The sequence below is a fragment of the Brachyistius frenatus genome, unplaced genomic scaffold, assembly GCF_029030835.1.
Source record: "Brachyistius frenatus isolate BFR_SWC_R1_liver_20210118 unplaced genomic scaffold, ASM2903083v1 Contig_46, whole genome shotgun sequence".
Classification (NCBI taxonomy): Eukaryota; Metazoa; Chordata; class Actinopteri; family Embiotocidae; genus Brachyistius; species Brachyistius frenatus.
In genome coordinates this window covers 359,435-387,225 of record NW_027210645.1, presented here as the reverse complement: position 1 = coordinate 387,225, position 27,791 = coordinate 359,435, and the positions used below count along the sequence as shown (strand labels likewise).

The window sequence follows — 27,791 nt, the reverse complement described above, 5'->3', positions numbered from 1 at the left end:
TGAAGGATGACACACTGGAACTGTGTGTGCTGTGAAAATGTCCCTTGAATCAACAACGTATAGTGGTATCAATTCATTTTTCTAGAACTAGATTAATTAATAAAAAGTGTTTCTTTAAATAATTGTATTATTATTATGAATAATTTTCTCATCTGCAAATGATATAAAAATATACAATATAAAGTAATCTTATTGCAGAGGATGGTGTGAACTCATTTTCCTACAATGTGCAGTTTGACAATAAATAGAGTTTGACAATACCATTTATTATTAAAGGAGTATTCCAGCGTTTCAGTACAGCACTTCCACAGAGTTGATGGTCAAAAAAAAAAAAAAAAAAAAAAACTTAAACAGCGTTTTACTTTTTACCTCAACAATGGGTCACTCTAATTCCTGGATCCTTCATTACCCATAATGCAACCTGATAGTCACATACTGTGGGTTTTCACAATACCTTATTAGAAACTCTTTAAACTCGTGATGGGTACTTCAAGTGCAGCATTTCAAAGTAGAGCAGTGAGTCCTGTGTTTGTGGAAAAAAAAAACTACATGATTAGAAACACTAAACCTGCCGTAAACTTAAAGGATGTCATTTTGCTAAATTATTCCACCTTTTAGATTTCAATCATTTTCAGCCAACACTCCCATAAAACTACTTTTAGTGATAGATTTTTGTCCATTAGTTAGTCTTTCCTCTTTTTTATTTCATGCATTTGGCATTGAATATTTGTGAAAAACATTCTGGAAAAAAAAATGTTTGAAAAAGACGTTTCATGTCTTTTTAATAACAAGGAACTCAAGGAATTATTTGGAAATTGAAAGCATTAACGATCTGATCATTTCATTCACTGTGAACTACTTCAGTGAAGTATTACAGTGTAAAAACAAGCCCCCCTGATCGTGTCTTTCGTCAGACTTTACCTGCCTGATTTACAGTCACACTTGAGGATAAATTACATATTTGGGTTTCATGTATCACAAAGATCATCTGTAACAACCTTTCAGTCGAAGTACATTTTAACTCAAACAACACGCAGTTTATTTCTATTCACTGGTTCTAAAGGAGAAAAGGGCAAAGATTAACAGCATATCAGAGAAAGAAAACCTCTCACAATGTCCCTGGAATAGAGATCAGCAGATAAAATACCGACGTCCCTGAGCTTTTCTGTTCAGTCCGCTCCATCTTTTATGATGCCGACGGTCGCCATTGAGTGGCTGCGATGTACAAAGGGGTCAAGAGTCTGTAGAACCAAGAGGCTTATCAGGAGGGCCTACAAAAGCCCAGGTCAGCTCTCAGCCAGGCTTCTTTTTGAGCAAAAGTGGTGGCTTGAATGCAGAAACCCTAAGGGAGTGCTCCTGAAAAGACAGCAGATGCTTAGAGCGAACTGACGCAGCGCTATTCATCTCCTTAATCTTTTAAATGTGTTTACACTGCCGTCACTCACGGACTCCGGATCATACAGGAGAGAACCGCACTCATTATTTCAGAGAAGATTAATTTAGGAGAATTATTCTTTTTTTACTTGTATAAAGTCTGCACTGTTTGACATGCGACCCCCTAAGAGATTCAAGATGACTCTAACTTTGGCTCTGTTCACACCTGGCATTAACATGTGTTATCAGTTCATCCAATCACAAGTGAGCAGGTTCCAGTGCAGCTGTGAATGCATTCAAGATGCATTCATTCCCGGGTTCAGAATCACAGACTATTTCTTTTTGCTTTTAGTACGTACTGCAGTTACTGTTAAAAAAGCACGTACTGATGCATGTAGTATGTGTACAACTGGGACATACTACTTCATCATAAAAATGCTGTATCTTCCTCTTCCTCCTCCTTTTGTGGGTGAAGCATCAGCGCCACCAACTGTCTCGGCGGCTCAGTCGATGTGAAATATCTTCCGCCGTGTAGAGAGGCCTGTGGGTCAGGACAGCTCGAGTCGCATGCTGGCGCACAGACTGCAATAAATGACCGGATGTAGTAGAACATCCTGGTACTTTTGGCATCTTACGTCTAACATACTATGGGCCTGATTTACAAAGATCTCAAATAAAGGGCACTAAAAAATTAAATGTACTAAATGTCGATGTGACGCATCTTCTGCCGCGCAAAGGATTGTGGGTCAGAACAGCTCGAGTAGCATGCTGGCCTGATGTAGTAGAACATATGGTACTGTTGGCATCCTACATTTAACATACTAAGTATTGGGACATACTAAATCTTTTGTTGGCATATTAAATAGTTTGGTAGTCTGGATGTTGTAACGCACCGATTGAGATCTGATCTGCTCCGACCACATATAAAGGTGGTGTGGAGGCATGTAGCCACATTCTTTGAGCAACGTGAATGTATCCTGAACCACTTTGAAGGAGTTACTACTCAACTGAAATCATCAGAATAAACAATAGAAACACAGTAAAATCCAGTTGATAAAAATATTCTGCCTACAAACCAGAGTTGGCGGGGTTTTTTTCAGAGACAGAACAAAAACAGATCCCAACTTCATCCGTGTTGGTCGGGTCACCTGCATCATCAGGTCTGAACCCAAACTAGAAAACTCCTACTTTGTCAGATTGGCTGCTTGTCTGTTTGTCCAGCTGCTGTATCATAACTGACTGATGTGCTCTACAATCCCATTAAAGTGTTTCTGTGTTAGATTGAAATCAGAAAGAGCACTTTGCTTCCTACCGTGGTATATTTTAACACAATAATACCAGCCGCGATGATTTTGAAAATATATTTTTGTCATTTTGAATCCACAGTTTTTTCTGAAGAATAAGGTAGGTAGGTAGGTAGGTAGGTATATACTTTATTAATCCCCGAGGGGAAATTTTTTAAACTGGCGAATCTATTTGAACTTTTTTTTGAAAGAGCTTTTTCTTTTTTTTTTCTACTAATAACTTTCGTAACTGTCACAAATTCGTATTTCCGCCAGAGACAAATAGTTTTGAGGTGAAATATTCGCCGGCGACGATTTAGCATTTTTGGGTAATTTATTCGTTATATCCCTGATGTGGAAAGACCCTGATTCTGCCAAGTGAAGCTGAACTGAACAGAAAGAAGAAGAGACTTACTTGTAAACTGAAGTGGTTGGCTTCAAAAGCAGCCGTTTAGTCAATAAAAACACAGGCTGGAAGCCTCCTCTGGGTTTTAGTTGTTTACCTCGTTTGTAAACCTGACAGGGTTCAGGTTGAGAATTAACTCCAGACATTTACATTTTTCCGCTCAACAACTTTTAAGAATGAGTTTCCATTTTTACTGTGTATTGAGAACAAATGAAAGAAGACAAACAATGACAGCCTGACGCTCCTGAGTCACTCAACTCATTTTCTTCATCAGATTATTTGTCTGGCACGACATGCCATTGCAATAATGTGAAACTATTTGCCCACATTACACCGTTTTTCGTAAAGGCTTTCAGCGAGGTCATCATCATAATTTTTTTTTATTTACACAGCACTTTTCTTAAAAACCTGTTGTGATTCACAACGAAAAGGAAATCAAATAAAAGAAGCCCAACTGGGATTGAGGATTTATTATTAACAGCACTTCAGATTTTGTATTACAACATAATCTAGTAGAATAATTGACAGTAAAAACAGATGTGAAATACATCAGAGGTAGGCTAATGGCATTAAAACGACGCTCCAGTGAGCAAAACTGTCTCGTTTTGGTAAAAACCAGTTGATTCAACTCATCTCCCCGAGTTTGTTTAGGTCATGTACGTGTTTATTTGCATTTACGGTGGAAAAGCGAGCTACGATCATAAGTGGTAACTAGAGGCACAAAGGGAGGATGATGACGCCGGGTGTGAACGGGGTGTAATCGATCCCGGAGTTCTGCTCAATGTTCAACAAACAAAAGAAGCTGTTTTTAGGTTTATTGATTATGGTGGTACTTTGAATTGCACAGAAGACAATGTGGGAATTCAAAACTTAAATGTCCCGTGAAGAACCATTAACACACTAGAGCTTAATTGATTAGTGTCATCAGAAAATGAATAAATAACTATTTGTCAATTAACAGTTTGTCATTAATTAGCAGAAATATACTTTTTTTTAATATTAATATTTTTTATGTCCTGATAAATTAGAAATGAAACTTTTGGATTCAATAGTGTTGGTTGGACAAAATAAGCAATTTAAAGATGAAAATTGTCATTTTTCACCATCCTCTGATGATCTTTGGACTAAAGAACACATCCTTTACTAATAGACAGAACTGATAGGCTACTGAAAGTAATTGATAGTTGCAGCCCTGAAACACATTGCACCCAAAATTTAAAGATCAAAATTTTGAATATGAGGTGTCTGCAAAATGTAAACCAATGAGCCATCCTAACACCAGCCCCAAACATGATTATGTAAATGTATGGAAAGAAAACCGTTATGATGAAGCCATTATCTCTACATTTACACATCATCCAACCTCCGAGCGTCCAAGCCTACCTTTGCTGAAGTCCTTGGGATCCAGTGACAGGCTGTATCCAGGTAACGTCTCCAGCAGCAGCTTGTAGCAGGCCCTCCAGCCCGGCTCGGGGATGGTGGGAGCCACACACTGCATGGCTGCCACTCGCTTGAAAAAAGCGGACTTGCGATGGAAGCCGATCAATTCGTAAAGCTCGGACAGGATACTGTAGCGTTGGATCTTCTCCTCCTCCGATAGCTGCCGTTACAGAGACATCATTAAGGTACCGATCCGCTCAAAAATGGGTGTTGCTTGTTGTTATATCACCTGGATGTTTGAGCTTAACTGTATAAAGTGATGCATGGGTGTAATTAGACATTAACGGTCCCGTACTGTAAAAATTCTGATTTACAATTTTTTGGGGGGGGGCTTTAAAACCGGTCTGGGCGCTATAGAAATACTGTGAGAGCGTTGAAACCCTCGAAGAAATGCACACAGCATGTATTCAGCAACCGTGTCATTTGGACAAGCTGTTTGGACCTCTAAGTTTATAATGTCACAAACTCACACTCGTGTCTCAGCACGGCCAAAACTTTATGTGGAACAATACATTCAGCAATCGATAGAAGATAGCAAGCTACAAGACTGGAGAAAGCCTGTGATTGGCCTGGACACGTGTCACTCAGAACAGAGTCAACCAATCAGAAGAGAGGATCACTGATATCAATGCACCTTCAAGGCGTAGAGACAAAACAGCCTGTTCTTAGTAGAGCTCCAGAGAGAAGATGGAGGTATGAAGCTCTACTGAGATGCTTTCTGGTGAACCACAAAAATATCTTCTTATGGATATCAAGACTGAAAATAAGTGTCAAGTAAGGGACCTTTAAAGGGTTTGTTATACAAGGAGGAAAGTTTATCTAAAAATCACTTCAAACCTCTTTTTTTTTTGTGACATCATAACTAGTTTGTAAACCAATCATGGGGTTAGTATAACATGTAGAGGGCGTCTGTAATATTGCAAAGGTAATTATACACTCTTACATCATATCTGGCTAAGGACTATAAATGATTATTAAGAACACTTCCATCAGACTCATCAAAACTAACAATCACCCAGGCGGATAAACTGGCTTTTGTGTACCAAATATTATTTTCCAACATAACTTCAAGCATTAAGATTTAGAATAAGAGAAAGAAAAGCTACTACAGTTTCACTGTGTAGGTCACAGAAGGAGACTAAAGTTTTTAAGGATAAAACAGAATAAAGAATAAAAAAAAACAAATAAAGAAAAATATATTATTCTAATGATAAAGAGCGAGGCTAAAAAGCTAATACATATTCTGAGGGCACAGGTGAGTTCTGTTTTCATGCGCTTTTTTTTTTTTTTTTTTTGCTAACAATACGTTATCCTGCAGTCACTGTGATTTAACTGCGTGCCACAGAGGCGGTGGCCGAATTAATCATCCGATGTGGCTGGAGGAGCTTTTATTTCACAGTCCGACAGCATACCTGTCCCAGGTTGATGTACACGGCGTTCTGCAGGAACTCCGAGGCCTCCCTGGCCCTCTTCTGGATGGCCAGCACCCTGACCGCCTTCACGCAGGCCTCCAGCTCGATCACCCCGGCGTTCTTGTACTGCGGGAGGAGATAAGAGGAAGGGCGGAGGGGTGGGAGGGTGGGGGTTAATGAAAAATGAAGAGTGGATGTCAGCCGCCTGGAGTTTCACCACCCACCTCATAATCAGAGGGAATGTTTTCTCATTAACATGCGACCACGCTCATCAGTCACTGCGGCTGACAGACAAGTGTGATAACTCGGAGTCTCTGTCGCTCGTCTTTCAGGGATCCCCCCCGACGTTTATTACTGCTCCTGCTGGAAGTCGGAGCTGCTGGAACAGTGCGCATTTTTTATCTCGCCGTCCCTTAACTTCCTTCCACCCTCATTGTCTCCTTATTAAAATTCAATTAATATCTGAATGGCTATGTGTTGAGATGTAATTTAATTCTGAATGAACTAGTTGCAAGTAAAAGGGCTGAGGGAGGTCAGTGCGAAAAGGCAATTATAATAATGAAGATAAAGCACAGGACTGCTTCTGAATAGTTAGGTAACATAATGAGCCCATTCAGCGTTTCCCTAAGCATTAGGGATACTTTAATACTATTCTTTGTGACTTTGTACACGTACAGTGGGCGAAGAAATATTGTACGCTATGAACAGATACTTACTGTTTTTGTCTGTGTAATACTGGTTGTAAAAAGGTTATCGCTGACTAATGAGGCTTTTATTTCAAATAATCACACATACTTTTCATGCTTGATGGTGAATCTTGGCCTCATGTAGCATTCAGTAATAAACAGCTGTTGTCAGCATGTACAGTCTGATACGACTCAAGCAGTGTTAGCGCGGTTTTGAGGTGCCGTCACACCAGATCAAACACTGCCCCCTGGTGGGAAGAAGACATATCAATACACAGACGTGGAGCTCCAGTTCTGTGGAGCAGTAGTGACGATAATCTGCATTTTCCTGACTCTGGTTCTTCGTCCAATTCAAGATAGTTATAGTCCCCAGGAGCACTAAATGGTCAGGCACCGTTTCATCCATATCCTGTCTAATGTAGAGAGCTCAGTCTCTTGATAAAGAAACATTACTGCCGCCTCAGTCAGGACGTGTTGCTCATTCGGAGAAAGTGTGCGCCTTGACGTTGTTTTAGACTTGAAATAAAAGGCTGACAATATTCAGTATTTTGTGCCAAAGTCTCTCCATAGTTACTGACTTCCCTACACTCAGCCCTACTGCTCCTACTGAGGACGTAAATCTTTAAAAACAGGCATATTAAGTTTAATAAAAAAAAAATTTAAAAAAAATAAACGGTTCAGGAATTTTGTGCGAAGTTCACCAAGTTTAATTTAAGACTTGTTTGATCTTTTTAATACCACGTAGCATGCAGTTTAATATCTGTTTACTGGCAAAAAATATGAACGTATAACAGAATCAGAAGGGACATTATGGTCTAAAATTATTTGTTATTATTCTATCATTTTATTATATTATTTTTTAGTAGTTTCTAGTCATACATAACAATAATTCCTCCTGATTAAACTCATTTAATTAATGGGGCTCAGATGTAAACAAAGTACCTAAATTTGGTGGATTACTTGATGAAAATTCATGAATTCAAGTTGACTTCAGTTGTTGCAAAACTGACAGTTGCCCACTCACCTCCTAGGAACTATTGTTAGGTTTGATGGTTCCGACTGAAACGTCATAAAAAATAAAATAAAATAAAAATGATAACTAAAATGATTGCCTACAGCAGGCAAAATAAATATTTAAGTCTTCTACATTGCAAAAGCTAAAAAACTTTTTAAAATCTTCTCAGGCTTTTCTGAGTGAACTGAATTCAATGCTTAAGAATTTGTTTTAAACCTGTTGATGAGGAGCGTGACTGCGTCATGGTCTGAATGCTGTTTAGAAAATACCTTTTATATTTAAGACAGAGAAAACAAAGAGTTTTTATCTTAAAATCCCAAAACAACAAAGCTGAATTTTGCTACAAGTTATTATCTGTTATTAACCGCCAGCAGGGGCACTGGTTGGATTCCTGGTGTAAGAGATGTGTGATTTTGAGTCAGTACCTTCCCGTAGTAGGAGATGGCCTCCTTGTATTTCTCGATGATGTCCTCGGGACTCAGGCAGTTCTTCGCTCGTCCGATCTCGGTGCTGGTGTCTGCACTGATGCCGTTGGCTGTGAGGGCACCTGCATTCAAAAGAGGACATCAGGAGATGAGCGCCGGAAAGACAACATGATGACATCGTCCATCAGTCTGTTCTGCTACTAAAGGAAAGGAAATGCAGTGAAAAACAGGAAGGAGAGGAAACTGAAACGTCCCACTTCAAAGACACATCCTCAACAACCAGCACCACATGCATTACTGTACATACGGTACACTGACTAAGACACAGTACATTACAATACATACAGCTGGGTGTGTAATTTTATGGAGGATCAACACAAGACTGTCAACATGTCTTAGTGGATAACAACAGATGATGTTGAATGAAACTTAAATGTGTTTATTCCTTCTTCTCACTGACACACACTCTATCCCACTTAAAGACGCTCACTGCATACATTACACAATGTTTTTACCATGATCATAAGTACTACAACATATTTCTGCACTTATTGTTTGCATAAAATTATAGATATATATATATATTAACATCAGTCTTTTGTTGTGGTTGTATTTTTCTCACTCCGTTTTGTAACTTGTTTTTTTCTCCTACCTTTTATTTTTAAATTGTCATGCAGCACTCCACCAAAACAAAATCCCTGAATGTAAAAAAATAATTGCCAATTATGCCTCATAATCACCCGTTTCAAAACTACATGTAAACCTTAATGGTGCCCCAACTTGGCGTGCACTCCTTTCCAGCAGTACCGAGTGGTAGAGCGAATATTCTACGGTCTCCAGTCTTTAAAGATGTGAACAGGTCGGTGTTCACGGCTGATGTCCAGCCTCAGTTCAACTCGCACCTGAAATGTTTCTAAAGGAACTGAGGGGGGCATCTCTCGGCCCAATCTGATTAAAATACAAATTCAACTTGAGAGTGCATCGCCTTGATACGGGGCCGTGTCCATAGCAACACTGTGATGCTGTCACTATGACAAAAACGTGAATAATGAGATACTGCACTGCACAATTTCTCTGGTAAATTGCAACATGACAAAGAAGCAATTATTGAACAGAGCAAGACAAAGTAAAATAACAATGTAAGATGATGGAAGTTCAAAATGTAAAATCTTTGATCGCAAATTACAGAAATAGACAATAAAGGCGAATTTTTTTTTTTTTTTTTTCCGCTATGATTGTGACAGGTTTAATTCACTGAGTATTTATTGAGCAGAAAGTCAAAGAATGCACCAGTGGTGCTGGACTGCCACCTGGTGGTGATACAACAGAGCTACTGTATATAATTTGATCTTCAAGGAGGTAAATATTCAAATGACAGATTCTGAGAGGGTTAAAGGATTTCTGCTTCATAGTCAAACATAAGATGAGAGTTACTCAGATAAAGGGGGAATGAATAAACACTAAAAGAAACTGAGTGTATTTAAAGTTGAGGTCATGTGATATTGATCACCAAAAGTGTGGCTGCGAGAAAGAAGCAGGTTCGTCAGAATACAAAATAAAAAGAAAGTGACAGTAAACCAACACAGCAAAACACTACCTGTCAGAGGAGGAAAAAAAATAAACATTAGTGCATTTTCAAAATCAAATAACAAATGAAGGTGGTGATGATGCAGAACAAAGAATGGCAGCAAAAGCATGTAAACGGGGCACATGACGGCACGAGCAAACAGGCGAGGTGGTGTCTATGGAGCGATGTTGGTTAGACATATCATACCTGGGTCAATGAGAACCTCCTGAGCTCCTACAGACAGAGAGAGAGAATGCAGATTCACTCCATCACGCAGGGAGCAGTGTTAGCAGTGTGAGTCCCAACAGCCTGCTGCTGTGTCGACATAGACTACCGTACGCCGTCGGTGTGTAGCCTTAACTGCACAATAAAGCAACAACTCCAGTTCTGTACACCGGCAGGTTATCAGTCAACTAACAGACAATGATTGATGACTATTTTAAAAGAATATTATAGCTTGCTTCAGTTGTAGAAACATTTACTTGCTTTCCTGCTGCCACTAGAGCTCATTTTAGCACTGGATTTGTAAAGCTGGGCGATAAAGACAAAATCACAATATTTCTGACCAAAGACATCGATATTACAACAATATTGTGGGAATGTCTATTGGTGCTTTCACACAATGAGATTTTTCATAAATAATTATCGGTAATGTAAATATATAATGATGAGGTCAGAAAATGATCTTGTTATATTTATCGGGATTTTACGATATCCAAAATCGAAGACGACGTGTCGTCTCACAACATCAATATAATATCAATATATTGCTCAGTCTTATGTATTTGCACTTCTTACTTTCAATATTCAATTCTATCTCCAACTACCTAATGGCTTCTTTTACACTCTACATGTTACATCCAGTATACTACAGCCGTACTATTATTAGTTGCTTTAGTCCAAACTGCACATATCATAGTTACACTGCTGATATATATCGGCTGCAGTTCTTTTTACTGTATATTTTGTATTTTAGCTGTAATTCATTTTGTATCAGTCACAGTTACATTCCTACTGTTTGGTTACATTTTAATTTCGTTTTGTACATATGTATTAATATATTTCTCTACATGCATTTTGCTGCTATTTTTATCTGGTTAGATGCTGAGCTACATTTCAGTGTACTGGTACTTAGTGTGTGCAGAAGCAAATAAAATCTGGAAAATAAATTATATTATAAAACTTTACAACTGCAAATCATTTTGAATCTTTAAGATAAATAATTAGAATATTAATCTGCTGATTAATCATTAGTAAAATAAGAACTAGTTGAAACGTAAAATATTCAGAAATCCTCCAGACATAAGAAAAGCTCTTTTCCACTGTTAATATTCAGTCAGTTTGGTTGGTCAGTCAGTATATTTTGACATTAGTAAAAGGCCGTGTTAATATCACACCATGTTAACAGCATGTCAATAACAAAGCAGAGAGAATTTAATGAGGTTAACTTTAAATTAGCAGTCTTTAGGTTAAATAAGAAAAGCTTCAGCGGACTGGGAAGCATCACGTCTTGTTCTGTGCACACAAAGGAAGCAGCTGAGCAGAGCGGAGCTCAGCAGAGTCAGCAGAAAGCTTATCAGTCCATCACAGCTTGCTCCCGTCAGCCTGGACTCACCTGGTCGGTGGCGTTTCCCTGCGTCTGCTGGCTGGGAGATGCTCGGTTTGCGTCCCAACGTCTTCCCCGCTGTTCCTCCGGGGTAGTGGAAGATGACCGAGGCTGAACACAAACCCTCCAACGCAGCTGCAGACAAACACACGGCAATGACAACATATACTTTCTATCTCCGATTAGTTCTTAGTAAGGATCGACCAATATGGGGTTTTTTTAGGGCCGATACCGATTATTGGTAATTAAGGAGAAAAATATTTGGAACTGCAGTGTTTCCCCACACAGGAAATAAGTAAAGAAATAGTAGTTACTGGACGTAACCGCAGTTCTATGAGTACATTCGTATTTTGTTTCTTTCCCGCCAAAGGGACCTCCCGCCCTCCCGGGACCTCCCGCCCTCCCGAGACAACGCAAGGGGAGACACTGAACTGCTAGCTTGATCAGAAGCAGAGTTTCTGACATTAGCACCCTCACTACTCTCAGTAGATAACAGGAAGGGGACGTTTAAAAAAAAATGCTGACATCCTGCTCGGGTTTGCAGCAGTTTGAGGTCGAGGTTTTTCCATTGATAGCTTAACTTTGGGCTTGAATTACACTTTTGTAATGTCACGTAACGAGTGTAGTTGTCATCAACTCCAGTAACGTTCACCTGTGTCCACCCTGTGTTCTGCTGCGCTGCCTGTCTGTGAGCGACTTCATGTCCTTCATGATACGCAGAGAGTCAAATGAAGACAGAAATTAGCGCAACTTTCAGTGACAGAAAAATAGATTAGCGACTCTCAAACTGAGCTGAAATGAAACGAGTGCACAGGAACTCAGTAAATAAGAGTATTTTGTTTTGTTCTAGACAATGTTAGAGGAAACACTGGATAACGAGTCGCTTCGGTGCGAGACGAACTTTCATGAAACGCGACGTGTCGTTAAACTTCCAAAGGATCAAGCAGATGTGGCATGATCGTGGTGTTTTTGTAACTTCAGCGTAGAGGACTGTGGTGTGTTGAACTTCCTGAAATATCTGCTGTCTCACTTTTGAAACAGGTCCTCTGGACCGCTGAAGGCTTCTCCGCCACAGAAGCGAGCTCAGGCAGAGAAGCCTTCAGCGTTGATTTGCCGGTTGAATAAAAATAATACCGATGATCGTAAAAACGCTAAATATCTGCCCCGATAATCGGTCGACTCCTAGTTCTTAGTCATTTTACGTTCCTACAGCTGATTGTTTGCTTCAATGTTTTGTGATCTAAGAAATATTATCGACTGCATATCAGTGCAGCAAATTGCACAGAACAAAAACTCGACTCTTCCCATGTTACAGTAATAATCCAGCGTCCTGCCGACTTACCACCCAGCCACAGGAAGTCGTTAACTCCCCTGAGCAGCTCCACGGCCATGTGGTAGTGGACCAGCGCGTCCTGCAGCATGCCCGCCTGGAGACACAGGTCCCCGACGTGCTTCCTCATCCGTCCCTGGCAACGCTTCTTATAATGCCTGAGGAGGGGAAAGGCGTCGGGAAGAGGAAGAAAAATGTAGTCAGGATGAACGAAGAGGCTCAGATTCTTTTCTAAAACATGTTTTTGGCTCTTGAATTAACTTTTGTCCATTAAGAGTGGAGATTTCCTTCTTTAAAAGCTCGGACTTTGTGCCGTTATCATTTCTTATGTAGGCAGGAGGGCGGGAGAGGAGACTGGAGTGAATCTTATCAGTGGGCTACAGCGGGGATTCATGGGGCGGGAGAGCACAAGCAAAAAGAAAGTGACAAGACAAGGACAGAGTGTGAGCTGTCCTACGACGCTTCGGTCTGGCACAATCACGCACAGGAAGGAGCTGCTTGGCCAGGACGGGAGGTGGACGCGGGGGGGGGGGGGGTAGACCCATTGTGCAAGACATTGGAGTCTTCTGACAGACTGGGAAGGTCGTGGGAAGACGAGGAAGAGGATCAGCAGGTGATCATGGATGGGGATGTACAAATCTACATCAGCATCTATTCTGTTGGAGATCAGTCTCACATCTGGCAAGTTAAAAATTCATAGTAATACTCAGCGGACTACTTCTGAACAAGAATGAAAATGTTCTGGCAGAATGAAACAAAAAGGCTGCTCATGAAAAATTCACCACATCCAAGTAAACCAGCTCTTCAGACACGGTGCCATTATCACGCTGGTGTTTGTTAAGTGTCGGCGCTGCCGTGGCAAGCTGGTATGTAATGCATGTCCCATGAATAAAGATGAGCTCAGCCAAACCGTCCCAAACTGCACCTTCCCGATCCCAAAGTGTTTTCTCTGAAGCCGGGGCGACTCTCAGGGGCGTAATGCTGCGACAGGAGCTTAGCGAGTCCAAACTATCAGCTCCTCCTTCAGGAGACCGTCCCGGTGTCTTTACATGTTTCACCACTTCAATGTTATTGTGCAAACACTGTTTATAATCCCAGTTGAGCATTTTCCAAGACATGTTTACCTCATGATGGTGACCGCTGGTTTCAGTTTGTTTTGTAGTGTATAAAAAATAAAAAAAAAAATCAAATAGCAGAGATGGAAACAGTCTTAAAGGAACGGTTGGGATGTTTTCAGGCAGGGTTGTATGTATAGTCGGTGTGCTGCCTGCAGTAGATAGGGGGCGGCACGCTCCCAGTTTGGAGAACCGGGCAGCTGTATGAACAGAGGATAAGGCCTGCGTGGCGAGCGATACCGTTCACGCGGCGAAAAAACAAGACGTCGGGTGACGGTGACGCTGAAATGAAATGACGCCACGCAGCTAGTGTGTCCCGGCCTCAGCGATGTACCGCCGTCCACGAGGTCAGCAACAAAACGGATTCTAGCCACCTAAAAACACCAATATCAGTTTCAGAGATATATTTAGAATATGTCCATGTTTTATCTTGCGTCAGACAGCACTTCCTGATGGGAAACTGAATGTGTTACATCCATCTGAGCTCCTTTGAGTGACTTCACCTCACAGAACGCAGCAGCTGCTGTTTCACCGTCTGGATTGGTGAGTTTGTTATTGAGTGTCTTTGGTGGTGTTTCAACACGTTAGTTCAGATCCAAACGAACCCCACAGTTCCCCGAGGACAGGACTGCCTGACAGCAAGGTAAAGCAGGAAACATATTCTAAATATAGCACACTCAAAATGTTTTATACGAGCCTTTGTTTAGGCGGCAATGATACGTTTTGCTGCTGACCCGTCCAGCAGGACATCACTTAGCTTCTGTACTGATGCGGCTGGCTGCTGCTCCAAACCGGAGACGTGTCGACCTTCATCTACTGCAGGTGATACACCGACTACAAAGACCTGATACAACCTCACTTCAAACACTGCGCAGCTTCCCTTTAATCAAGGAATCCATCACTTCGTCAATAACTGATCAACTTTGACGTCTCAAAAAAAAAAAACCCACAAAATCAAAAACTCTAAGTGTAGTTTCGGGAATAAGAAAACTCTGTCATTTCAAAATAATGTCTGAGAAGTTTCCTGGAAATATCTGTGTACATTAGTGCTAATCATGTGAAAAGTGGAGACCGTGTTCACTCCATACACTTCCAATTAACTGCTGGTATAACAGAAAGCAGATCAAGCTAAACTTCTGAAGTGTGTCTCCCAGCGAACCTACAATTAAGCTTTCCATTATAAATGACTGATAAATGAATATTTAATAGGAGCTTTTGTTAAAAGGAAAATGCTACTTTCCCTGCAATTAGGACCAAATCACAGCACATTGTTCTTTCCATGAAACTTCCCAGGAAATGCAAGTGAAACTGCAGAAGTTTACAGATCCTTCTCTTCTATATCATGAACATGGATTTCCTGTGTTTAAATGTATTAATTTGATATAATATAATTAAACTACATAAGTGCATACTAATGTACTGTGGACAATTTAATGCAATCCATTACAAACAGCGATGTCATAAATTCTTCTTTTAAGAAGATAATAAAGAGCAGTTTTTAGTCAGAGAAGTATTCAGTAAATGAATTATTTATCTGTTTATTATTCAGATTGCAGTTGTGTTGCATTAGACTGCATCATACTAACAGGTGTTTCTAATGTTTTCCATCACATTTACAATTATGAGGGGGGGAAGAATATTAAAATCAATCTACATGGTTAAGTCCAGTCAAATAAACGATATAAATTGTTAATAAGCAAGTTGTAATATCACCTTTCCGAAAGGTTTAACTTCTTGTTTGAAGCTTTGTAAACATAGAATATAAGACACCGAACTGCTTTATTAGATTTGAATGGTGTGTGTGTTGTTAATATTTGTTTGACTAATGAATCCCTGCTTGTAACATTTAACTGAATCAATGCACATTACAATTAAGTCAATTCATTTTTGCACAGCTTTTAACAGTCGTGCCGATGAAAGCATAAACCGGCTTTAAGATCTTCTGTATAGAGCTTTAAAGTGTAAATCACAAGTTCTACCTCCACATTTAAAGAGGTGGCTACTGAAACACATCAAATCTAACAGAGACGCACAAATTAAAGAAGACAGACATGAAAACCCCTTTTGCGTTAAAAAGGTTGCCGACTAGGAATCAACAGTTGAGTTGTTAAATATTGAGGATTCTTCGAACATTAAAAACAAACCTGTGTGTGTTGTCAGCTGTACTACAGCAGCAGTATGACTTACAACAAGACTGATGGATAAACGGACACACAGATCTATCGGTGTATGAACAGGTACTGAAACCAGCGGCAGCCAGGAGGCTACAAAGATTAAGACAGACAATCATGCAGACAAATTAAGTGTCTGCATGATTTGCTGTAAATGGGCAGAAAAACATGGGAACGGTCCTTTAACTTCACCCCGAATCAATTGTGAAAGTAGTTTAATAATGAAAACTAATAGTCAAGACTGATAACTGTAATCAAGGAGCCTCTGTGAAGATTAACTGGTCAGATGAGTAGAAGCTGGACTTAACATTTCTCTTAATTGTATCAGTGTCAAAGACAATATTGCTGACTTGACATTTGTGTGCAGTAAACTATAATGTGGTGCCACAGATCAGTGCTCATCTACACAGCTAACAAATATCAGCTTTGATACGTTGGGTTGGGACGAGCCTGGATTGATCTTATGTTTTAGTAGCTTGTGTTATTGATGTGGACTTCATTTGCGCTGCTCAGAATATTTATACATTCCACTAATATTCGGGGTTATTGTGGGCCGATAACTTCAAACTAGCTTTTACTAATCAGTTTGTGTGTGAACCGAGACCTGTGGAGGAGCGATGAGTTTGACTTCAGCAGCTATGAACAAATGAACAACGGCACAGTGTCCCTTCGAGGGCAGAGCTAAAGCTGATGGGATCACTACGGGTTCACTAACTTATGAGTCTAACGTCTCACCTTTTCACACCCAACAATAAACTCACAGGACAGTATGAAAGAAAAACAGAAGAAAGACAAATAAAGCAAAGGTAAACAAAGAAAAATGAAACGCAGCAAAAATCGGACGACAGATTTTTGAGAGGATAATTTCTGAGCAGGTGAGGCTGACATGTAACCAGCGACGAACCAACACACACCAACTAGGGAACAAAGCAGTATTTACTGACTCAGTGAGCATTCGAGCTTCTTAAACAGCCTCGAAATTCATGAAATGTTGAAAAAAAAAAAAAAAGGGAGATTAAAGTGCAAAGAAGAACTCACCTGCTGTCGGTGTCCAAACCCACAAAGTCCTTCTTCTCGAAGGGCACACAGAGCAGAGGTATCTTGTCACCTGACTTATCTGTGGCTCGGTCCAGCCGCTTGGACTCCAGGACGATAAATATGGACTCCACAAAGTCCTCCACTCTCCTCTCCACGTCGGGGCACTCCTCGAAGCCGGGGTAGAAGGCCACGTCCGTGCGCTGCTGCTCAGCGATCTCGCCCTGCAGCTCGAACACCAGCAGGCGCGAGTCGTACAGCGTGGAGCTGTACACCTCCTTCTGGCCGTGGAAGCGGTCGGCGGTCTGGGGCCACTCCTTGGCCGAGCCGCAGGTGGTGATGGCGATGAGGCCCACCACTTTGCGGTGCGTCTGGAAGTCGCCCCACTCGTTGTTCTCGGGCAGGTAGTGGTGGCGGTAGCGGATGTAGAGGAGCCGCTGCGAGTCCCTGATGCTCACCTGGCTCACGCTGGCGATGCGCTTGTAGATCTTGAAGAACTGGTCCTCGGGCACGATGCCGACCGGCTGGACCACCACGAGCACGGTCTGGTGGTCCTCGGCACTCTGCAGGTAGTCCGGGACGCTCATCTTTACAGGTGGCTGCATGGGAGAGGAGGAAAAGACGTCTGAATGAGCTGATCATCGTCCCACTTTCTGCCGATAGCTTCCAGGCATTCTCCAACTATTATTTATTAACTACTGTTATGTTATAAAGTAGGTCTTCTAAAACTGTTTAAAGCATTAAGTAACCAAAGCACTGTTTGTTTTAATCCTTTAATTCACCCATATTGTCAAAATCAGGAACATCCCGTCTCAGAGCTGAAAAAACGAGTCCACGCACGTGTTCCTTCCAGACTGGACTCTTTTAAATCCTTATCATCAGCAGGGTTGTTCCTGGTTTCTGGAGCGTTTCGTGCAGTGGGAAGAAGTTATTTGACTAAAAACTATATATTTTCACATAATTTTGAACTATAATCAATCCAGTATTTATCTAAAAATTGCCATGAAAATAATGATCACAAAACATTGGTAAAACAAAGCTCACAGTGAAGTAATAGTGGCTTTTAGGTGCAGTAAAAAAAGCTCAGGTGCTGCACCTTATACTGTCTCTAATTTCGCTGTGAAATCAACAATCACATTTAAAATGGTTCTCCTTACGTTCATCCTGACTGAACGAGCTACATCTTCTCTTTAAGACTTCATTAGGACCATTTTATCCCAGTAGAGCGTTTCACTCCCAGAGCGAGGGCTTATTTGAGGTTCCTAAAGTTTCCAAAAGTAGAGGAGGAGGTCTTCAGCTGTCAGTGTTTGGGATCCAGACGCCTTCTCTGCTTTTGAGACTAGGCATAAAACTTTCCCAAAGGATAAATCTTACAGTTAATCATGCTGCTTCTTTAACACTGATGTCCTAATTGTGTTTCCTGTTATTTGCATCCAGACTGTGTTTTATTCTGGGAATATGTAGCGTGGTGATTTTACACTTGAATTTCTGTGAATACCACAAACGAAACTGCTTTCATCTCGGTTGTTGAAAGCCAGTACTATCAGCGAGGATAAATAGCAGTAGAGGTAGGTATATTTTTGTTTTGTTTTGTTTTACCCTGTGACAATAAGGATGCATACATACAAACACTTTAAGAAAACAAACCAAAAGGTCGTGACAATTGTCAATGTACAGTCAACAAAAATATAAACACAACACTTCTGTTTTTGCTCCTATTGTTCAGCGTTCAATTGAAAGATCTGACTTTTTTCTTTTCTTTGCACACAAAAAGTTGATAAAACAAATATGTTAAAATCCGTGTAGGTTGTTTTTTTTTTGTTTTTTTTTTTGCAGAATTGTACTTTAGTCTGATCCCAATAAAAGGCCACTAAGATGTGTAGTTTTATAACAACACAAGGCTGCAGATGTCAATAATAATAATAATAATAATAATAATAATAAAACCTCAGGACCTCTAAAACTACCAAACACCAGCTTCTGATGTGTGAATGAAACAGCAGCTGCTCTCCTCGCTCCTCGTTCTCTTCGCGTGTGGATAAATTAATATAAGTGGATAAATTAATATAAGTGTATAAGTTAATATAAGTGTATAAATTAGCAGCTTACGTTTATCTTTCTGTGTCAAAACACTTGTGTCAGATAGCTTAGCTTTAGCCCGCTAACCTGTGAATTGGCTGCTCGTGACAGTAACAACGCAGACCGGAATAAACAAATAAATAAACAGGTCCGGAAAGCAAACATCGCTTCACCCACATTTATCGTCTCGGACTCACCCCCCCCCCCTTTTTTTTTATATAAATAACTTTAACTCAGTTTACCTTTGCAGTTATCTGTCAAAATTCACAGCTTCCTCCTTCCGACCAGCGTTTAACAACCCTCAATCAACAGCAACACTTCCGGTGAGTGTTTTCAAAATAAAAACCCTCACGTGGCTCACAAGTTTGAGTGTAGTAATTGATTGATTGATTGATTGATTGATTGATTGATTGATTGATTGATTGATTGATTGATTGATTGATTGATTGATTTAAGCCCATATTCATTTATATTAATTTGCAGGCTAGTCAAGTGACATAAAAAAGGAATATTTAAAACCTTTAAATTAATTTTTTGTTAAACCTTTTACCATGTATATTCCATTTTTTTTTTTTTGCCACGTATTATCTGACAAAACACAACTTTTTAGTTAAAATATTGGGTCATATAACTCGCGGGAAAATAAATCTGATATATTGTCAGATTCATTCCCACCACGGTGAACTGTAAGATAATGCTGTATATTTAACAGATTAGTCCCACTGCTGTAGGCTGAGTGCAGAAATTGTAATGACAAGTACATACTATAATGGTAATGAAAACTAAACAGATTGTGTCAAAGATAAGAAACAACAAAATAGCTTTTCTCTTTGTGTAACTCTTCTGTCAATTGTAGTTTACGCATTTTTGTATTGAGACATCAGCATCACACAGTATCATCATTCCCATGTATTAATTAGTTGTATACAAATGTAGACAGGTGAACAACAGTCAGTTATGTTCCTCTATAATCACACATTTGCCCAGATAACCACTTTGCGCTAGTGTTTCGGGCTTTTATTTTGAAATCAGGATGCTTATTTCCCTTTTCCTAAATTAACTTGATGGTATTTTCTTCTTCGGATTATTTTTCTTCTTCTGCAAAGGCATCAAAGTGTATCATGCTTCAACTGCTCCGCATTCAGGAGAAGTAAGGTATTGCAACGGAGCAAAAATTCAGTGTACAACACACACCATATGAATTGTCTTGAAATGTTAAGATTGTATTTTTTTCAAATATATATTGAAATGTACTTCATATCAATCAGTACCTAATTACTGTTAAATATTCATTTAAATAACTTAATTATATAAATGACCTAACAATTTGTGTGTCTGTACAAATTTGTCGAGAACATCTTTCATCGTTAAACATGAGGCGGGGCTCAGATGTAATATTGTTATTAATATAGTTACTGGAGACGTCATCCGTTTGACAAAATATTCCACTGACTTGCAAATTAAAAATGATCCACTTGTGGGAGGACAGGCGTTCTTGTGCTGACCTACAAAATTCCTCATTCAACTGGGGATTATGTGAACAAAACGGCACATTTTAATGAATGAAAGTCCCACAGATAAAAAAAACAACAACAATAAATCATAATCCAAGCAGATAGATTCAACTCCATTTTATTTTTTTTTAACCCATAAATCACTTTTCACAATCTTCTTGGAAGACAACAGCATTTTATTCCCTATTTTCTTCTTTTTTTTGGCCAAGGGGAATTGGTCCAAAAGCAAAGCAGGAGCTCAGAGACGTGGAATGTCTAAACCATGGTTCATCGTGAATATACATCAATAACAGGCAAAACATCTACAACCATCGACTTACAAAACAGTGCACAAACATCGTGTGAAGGCTGTCCTCACTGTGGATCCAAAACCGTAACAGTTACGACAGGAAAGGGTTTGACAGGTGTTATGAGCAAGAGAGGGAAATCGTGCTGTTCTCAATTAAAAACAAAAAAAACAAAAAGACCTAATACATGAACATGATGTTTTAACTGAGATCAGTCAACTGGAGGAATGTAAATACATAATAAAAAAAAAAAAAAGCACAAATAAGCGAAGTCTTAATTTTCCCATGCGGTGATTGTTCGCTAAGGCTGGTGAGACTGGGTCAGGTCAGTCTGAACACACCAGCTTCCCCCTCTATGTGTTCAGGATGAGATCTCAGTGCATAGTCACATTACTGCATCTCCGTCCCCGGTACAATCAGTGAAGCTGCAACAGAAAATAAACAGTGTGGAAGCAGAAGCTACGAGGTTGAACGCTCCAAGATTAAGATCTTTTCGGTCCAATCATCGACACTCCCGACGAAATGCTGCCTTGTAATTGTTGAGTTTGTTTGTTTTTCAGTACAGAGCAGCCAGTGACAAAGCTTTTAAGATTTCTCTTTTTTTTTTTTTCTTTTAAAGCTGTTACAGTCAAGTTATGGAAAATGTGGAAGATGTCAGGTACATGCTAACACTACAGTGAATCTTTACCAGCTAAAGCGCATTACAGATGTGTATTGGCACCAAATGTGACATTAGGAAATGTGTTCATCCCGCTTTCCCCAAATGATCAAATTAAGCAGCTTTCTACTGAAATGTTTCACCACTGATTTTGTTAAAGGTGAAAATCAACTTGTTAATAACTTTGGCCCATTAGTGACTCATCATCAGCACCAAAAAAGAAAGCAAGAAAGACATTTTTTCACAAGAAGCTAAAAACAAAAATCTGTGAATTGTTTTTTTTCATATTTTCATTTTGCTATTATTTTACCTGCCTGAGGTCTTAATGTTTTTTCCACAATTCAAAGGAAAAATAGTCAACGTCTTTTTTGTTGTTGAAGGTAGTAAAATCTAAACAGGTAAAATACTACAATTAACCATATAAATGAACTACCAAGAGTAAGATTTAATTGTACTGCATGAAAATTCACCAAATTTCCTGAAAAAGAACATGTAGCACGACCTCATTCGACTAAACAGTTAGCAACGGTCCTGCTCACCAATTAAAGCCATTATTTGTACGATATGTTATGAAAAAAAGACACCGCAACTTCTAATAATGTAAATTAATACTTTACGATGTCAACCTAGTCCCCACAAAAAGAAAAAAAAAATGCACAATTCACTGTGTCAGGGGACGAAAACATATCAACTAGCTCTACTTTTGTAACAGTTTGACATTTCCTCAGCTTTTCTTAAAGGTACCCGGCGGAGTTTCTGACCACTAGTAGCGCTGTGAAGCGATGTTTGTACGAGCGGCTCCCTGTTTTGTTTTGATCCAAGACACATTCATGCTACTGGTTTCGTGCCATTTTGATCGTTAGTTGGTGGCAGAGGCGAGCAATGTGCAAAAAGACTGAAGAAGAAGACTGCAAGCTTAGCATCACATGTAAACAATGTACGATTTAAAATATTATTCAAAATCGTCTGTGTTGGTTTTATAAGGAATAAAATACAATCGATACGTCTGCAAGACTTCAAGGAGAATGGATTTTGGTGGCAAACACTGAATGTACATTTTTTTTTCTTGTTTACAAAAAACCTGAAGGTACCTTTAACGTGTCAGAAAAACACTATAGTTTCTACATTTAGTTTAATTTAAGTCATCTGAATTTCCAATTTTTGACAAAAAAAAATAAGCGTTTTGAGTTCAGGTAACAGTATCGCCCCTCCTAACTGATCAGATTGCCTGATGACATCATCAGGCTAAAGTGGGTTCCCATTTCAGAACCAAACTTCTTGTAACAAACCACAAAAGGAGACCAATGGACCAAAATTACTACAAGTTGTCTTTCAGCTGCTGTAATTCTTAAATCATTGGGGTTTAAGGACTTTGCTGTCCTTGCTACTTCCGCGTGCATTTGCATCCCTTTAAAGTACAAATATTGTGCCGTGGTGAACAACATGGGAACTTGAAGGCTGCAGAAAAAGACGACAGAGTAGTTAAGACTGACTGATGTTGGCGTGTTTGGTCTGCAGAGGATGGGGAAGATTTCTGGGTTGAATGTTGTCATTCAGTGGATTAGTTTAATCTCCAGCGATCATGTGGCTGTGGCCAAGATTAGCCGACCTAATTACCAAACATTGAGACACCCATTGATTCCTGGTGGACTGGGAGCACTTAGTAACACTGTCTGAAAGGAATCAAGGGAAGGAACAGAAAAAGACACAGATAAAAAAAAAATTAAAAAAAAAAGATTAAGACTGATTTGGAGTCTAATGGTGCAGTAGGGGGAATGTGTGTCTTCTGATTGATTGAATTCAAGATATTTGGCATTCTTCGTTATGGCATTGAGCGTGGGTGGACGCTGCCAGCGGTGCAGAGAGAGAGCGAGAGAGACAGGATAAAGGGCCTCCGATAGGGCACAGGTTAGGTTGGGTGGGGGGGGTTTAGGTGGAGAGTTAGACTCCACCCTCCTCACGCCATTTTCAGAAACTGTTGCACTGTATCGGCTTCCACCGCCTCAGAAAACATTTCATAGTTCTGTGGAGAAGAAGGAAAAGACAAAAGTGCTCATCAGCAAACAGAGAAACTCTAGAATGTCTCAGACCTGGTGAAATATAAACCCTCCTAAGGTATATCCTCCTGACTTCAGGTTGCGTTACACTAACTTCACCTGAGCATGTGTTGAGTTATTCCTTGACTTATTCCTGGAGTTAATGGCAGGAAAAATGTAAACGTGTGGTGTGTGAATGTGTCTTTAAGACAGTGATGTTAAATGCATTGACATTGTGGAAGTACGTAGATGGCAGAGTATGACCATTATAGATATTAGCTGAGCTATATTGTACCATAAAAAAACAAGAACAATTATTTGTGCAATTTCTGCAGGAACAAATATTACGTGATAACATCAGAGTTATGTACCAGCTAAAACGCTACAGAAATGTTTTACATTATTTTAAAGGTAAACTATTGGAAAATAAAAAGACAAAATAGACAAATAATGTATATAAATAATGTATATTCAAGCAATCTACGTTCTATTTGTGGGAGTTTTGCAAATTTGCAAAAAGGCTCTGAACAGGAAGTATGCTTCCCCAGACAAAACTCACTTCATCAACTAAAATAACTCCTCATTTACAGTCAGAGAGGTTCTTCAATCTCTTCTCTCATCATCAGAACAAACCACATGCTGCATGAAAGGAGAAACCGGAAGTGACGGAGTTTATAGGAAATGTGGTCTCATCATCAGTGAGATTCATTCTTTAGTAGGTTTCACTGCCTCGTCCATCCGGTGTCTCCGTCTCATCCGGTTCGGTTGTTCATGAGGTCACTATGTTCTCCTGAACTCTGTTGCCAGTAGACAAGATGTGTTCTGGCTGTAGATGGAGACTGTCTGGTGTTACAAGGTTAACCTAGTTACCAGGATGAGGCCAGTGCCTCTTCTTATCTGGACATGTAGAATATTCTGGAGGACAACATGAACTGGACCCGGGAGGGGAGGAAGACACCTTGGCACCGGTCACTCCGGTTCTCCTTGATTGAGTCCGTCAGTAGATGTCGCTGTTTTGCCACCCAAGGTGGCCTCATTTGACTTCTTCACTTCAGCACAGCAAAGAATCTCTTTTTCTGCCGTGTCAGCATGACGGGATATTGAAAATTCCACACATTCTGAATTGAATTGTAGGAATTTATACAAAATAACAGGAAATCAAACCAGATAAATTCAAGGAGTTTGACACCTTTGTAAAAAGTGAATTGGATTAATTAAACTGGTGTCAGTGGGAGCTTAAAACTCACGTGGTTCTGACACAACTTTGAAAGTTCTGCTCAACACAACAGTGAAAACTGTATGTTAAATTAGTTTTACACACTTCCACTAGTAAGAGACTGCACTTCTGTGCACACATTAGGTTTTAAGTGTTCAATCAATATTATGTATTATAGCCTTTATTTTTACAGAATATTTAGCCTTCGTATACTGCATTTCAGCAGAGTGAAGCAACACCTCTTTATGGTTCTTTACCTTCAATAAATTAAAAATATAGATTCAAACTAAATTAATGATGACGTATGACTCAGTACGAGGTAGTAGTTTGCAATTTTTAAATCAGAATTTTGCTAAATAACGTAATTTTACTGCAAGAAATGCCACATTGCAATTTTTGAGAAGAGCCGACACAAAATCAGCCCTTTTTGATGGCAACATTTTAAAAAAAAAAACCTCCTGATCCCGGAGGCACTGAACAGTGTTTTGAGTGTGTGCGCCCTCCTCACCCCACAGTACTGGTCTTCGTTGAAGAGCTGGGGCGGGACCGCCGTGGGGTCTCCAGCTTTGTTTCTCATTTCGTCACGAAGCTCCCCGCCCACGGAGATGTCGATGAGCTCGTACTGGATGCTTTTACTGTCGAGGATTCGCATCACTTCTGCCTGTTGAGACTTCACCTGAAAAACAAGAGCTTCAATCAGAGACGTACACAACCAGCAGCCAGCAGATGACTCATTCACTCTGTTTGATCTGTACACAGCGACATCTTCCACCACCACTTCATATCTTACTTTTCTTTGACTACATTTGCGAGCGGTGCAGAATGATAACAGCTATCGGGCTGCTCAGAGTTTCAGTCAGTGTTTGATTTGTAGCGAGTAGACAAAGGTCACCAAACAGCTTTGAGGGACTGTTCAAACAAAACATTGTACTACTTCTCCCCAAGGACAGGAACAGAGAGACGTTTGTCAAGACATAAAAAAAAAAAAGGCTTGAAGTACTTTTTGAGGCTCAGCCCTTAAAAGCGCTGGCTTTATCTGATGACTAATAGACGTGGTGAACAGTCTGCTATCTTTTCGGCTGACTGAGGAAGTAGGGAGGGGGTGTTCGTATGTGACCACACCTAAACACACAGCACTAACTGGAAACACACAGGCTGGCATTTAGTTGGTGTAAGGCCAGTTTCATATCTGCAAACTGAAAAGGGGGGGAACTGCTTTTTCTTGTTCCCCAAAATTATAGAAACTTCTCTGAATTATGGGAACTTCTGTCTGTTCTGCAGCTGACTAACTGAAACCGAGTACCGTAGTGTAGGTCTGGGCCAGCGAGGTTTTACAGGCCACAAAACCCTCTACCACTGCTATCTGTCCTCACACCATTGCACAACAATTCATAAGAAAAAAAGATCAAAGCTTAACGCACCAAAACAATCATAGAAGTGTGTAACACTAAAAAGAATTTATGTTTTAGTGGAGGCAATTTCATTGTGTGCCATTGTTTTCTTTTTAATGTTTTTATTTTGAAACAGGAAAGTTTTGCTATAGTCCAACTAAACAAATCATTTGTAAAACATACATTTAAAGTCCATTATTAATTGATAATGAATTGATTTTCACCCCCTCCTTTAACTACAATTGTGTTGGTGTGAACCATTTTAAAGACATTGGTTGACCATTGCTAATCAAAATCTTCACCTAAATCCAACTGCTGTAAACCAGAAGTTACCAAAAAGCTTTACTGCAGAGAGGGTTAAAAAAAATGATGCACGTCATCAAACTTTTTCACTGTGACTTCCTAACACATAATAGATACCAGATGTTGGCTCCAGTGCACTGCCGTACACCGTCTCAGTATAGTGCTGCAAAATTATTATTATTATTATTATTATTATTATTATTATTATTTTGTCAAGGGATGTTGTGTTTTTCAACGTCAGTTTTTGACGTTTGCAGACTGTATAATGTCAACCTGTTCTACTGGAATCATCCTCATATAGTCTCAGGAAATGGGTGGCAAAACTCCATTACAAAATCAAAGAATTTAAACGTATCGTGCCGAACAACAAAGACCTACATCAAACAATATAAAGGTCTAACATTTTTCAAAATTATATGTTGTACTGTGTTAATTCGGCTAATATATAATGTACCAGGAAGCTCTTACTTTAGTAAAAAAAAAAAAAAAAAGTGTGATTGTATCACTGGTTCCGTACTCGCTTCCTCCTAACCTCCAGCTGCTGGAAGGAGAAGACCGAGTAGCAGGTGTGCTATCTACAAAAATGAACATCCTTTAAAACCAACGTTGTTCACTGCATCTCATGTATGCCGATATCATAAAAACATATTGATAATAAAATGCGTTCATACAACCGTTTAAATTAGGCAGAAACAGGGCAACCTCAAACTGCCGGATTTTTAAATGAAGTTTGGTGTACAGTTCTGGTGTACATATGGTCGCTCCACCTTGCTGTTGCGTCCAAAATGACGCTGCGATAATGTCACAGTTTAGAGGAAGTAAGGACTTATTTTTTTTTTTTTAAAGGAGAAATATATGCAAAAATAGGAAGCTAACATGCTCGACAAAAAAAAAAAAAAAAAAAAAACAGCTTTCCCCTACAAAGATGAGGCAAGTGGGGCGGAATAAATGAAACCTGCCTCGTCTTCACACCTCGTTTAATTTTGGGATAAATTCCCTCGATAATAACCATGATGTTCATTCCACCCACAGCTCGGTACTGCTGACGGTACACTACTGATATGAAGGGGCAGCGAGTTGCACAGGCCCGCTGCTCTGGAAGTCAGGAGGAAGCTGTTACCGACGGGGTGCTGGGTGTGTCTGCTGGCCGCAGCCTTGTGAGCTGCAGCCGCCGGAGCCGAAACACACAAACACCGCATCAAACTAATTGAATTACGGCCGCTTCACTCACCGTCCGCGACGCAGTAACGGTGGTGTAGTACAGTTTGATTCCCATTGCTGCAGATCCGTCCACTCTCCCTTTGTGCGTCTGCCTGCGAGTCGCTGTCTCTCGCTCTCGACAAGTTGAAACTGTTATCGACTGAACGGGAAGGAAGTGTGACGAAGTGCCTTTCAAAATAAAAGACAAACATTGTCCAAATGAACTCGAGTGCAGCTAAATT

The 27,791-nt window shown here is 39.9% G+C and overlaps 2 protein-coding genes across 2 annotated transcripts in view; both read right to left on the bottom strand.

Annotated features, from left to right (window-relative positions):
- Positions 1-17,714, bottom strand: part of trappc9 (trafficking protein particle complex subunit 9) — a 230,786-nt gene extending 213,072 nt beyond the window's left edge. Inside the window, exons 1-8 of the mRNA XM_069703380.1 lie at positions 17,648-17,714; positions 16,869-17,464; positions 12,557-12,702; positions 11,224-11,349; positions 9,816-9,842; positions 8,042-8,163; positions 5,916-6,041; positions 4,447-4,663 (exon numbers count right to left, since the gene is read on the bottom strand). Coding sequence (XP_069559481.1) covers positions 4,447-4,663; positions 5,916-6,041; positions 8,042-8,163; positions 9,816-9,842; positions 11,224-11,349; positions 12,557-12,702; positions 16,869-17,464; positions 17,648-17,671 — 1,384 coding nt within the window. The 5' untranslated portion in view covers positions 17,672-17,714. The remainder of the gene's footprint in view (positions 1-4,446; positions 4,664-5,915; positions 6,042-8,041; positions 8,164-9,815; positions 9,843-11,223; positions 11,350-12,556; positions 12,703-16,868; positions 17,465-17,647) is intronic.
- Positions 17,715-20,560: 2,846 nt separating this feature from the next.
- On the bottom strand, positions 20,561-27,697 carry sh3bgrl3 (SH3 domain binding glutamate-rich protein like 3). Its single transcript, XM_069703374.1, has 3 exons — positions 27,581-27,697; positions 25,164-25,331; positions 20,561-23,426 (listed from the first exon to the last, which is right to left on the bottom strand). Exons 1-3 carry the CDS (start codon positions 27,623-27,625, stop codon positions 23,361-23,363), a joined length of 279 nt encoding a protein of 92 aa, XP_069559475.1. The 5' UTR covers positions 27,626-27,697; the 3' UTR covers positions 20,561-23,360.
- Positions 27,698-27,791: the final 94 nt, after the last annotated feature.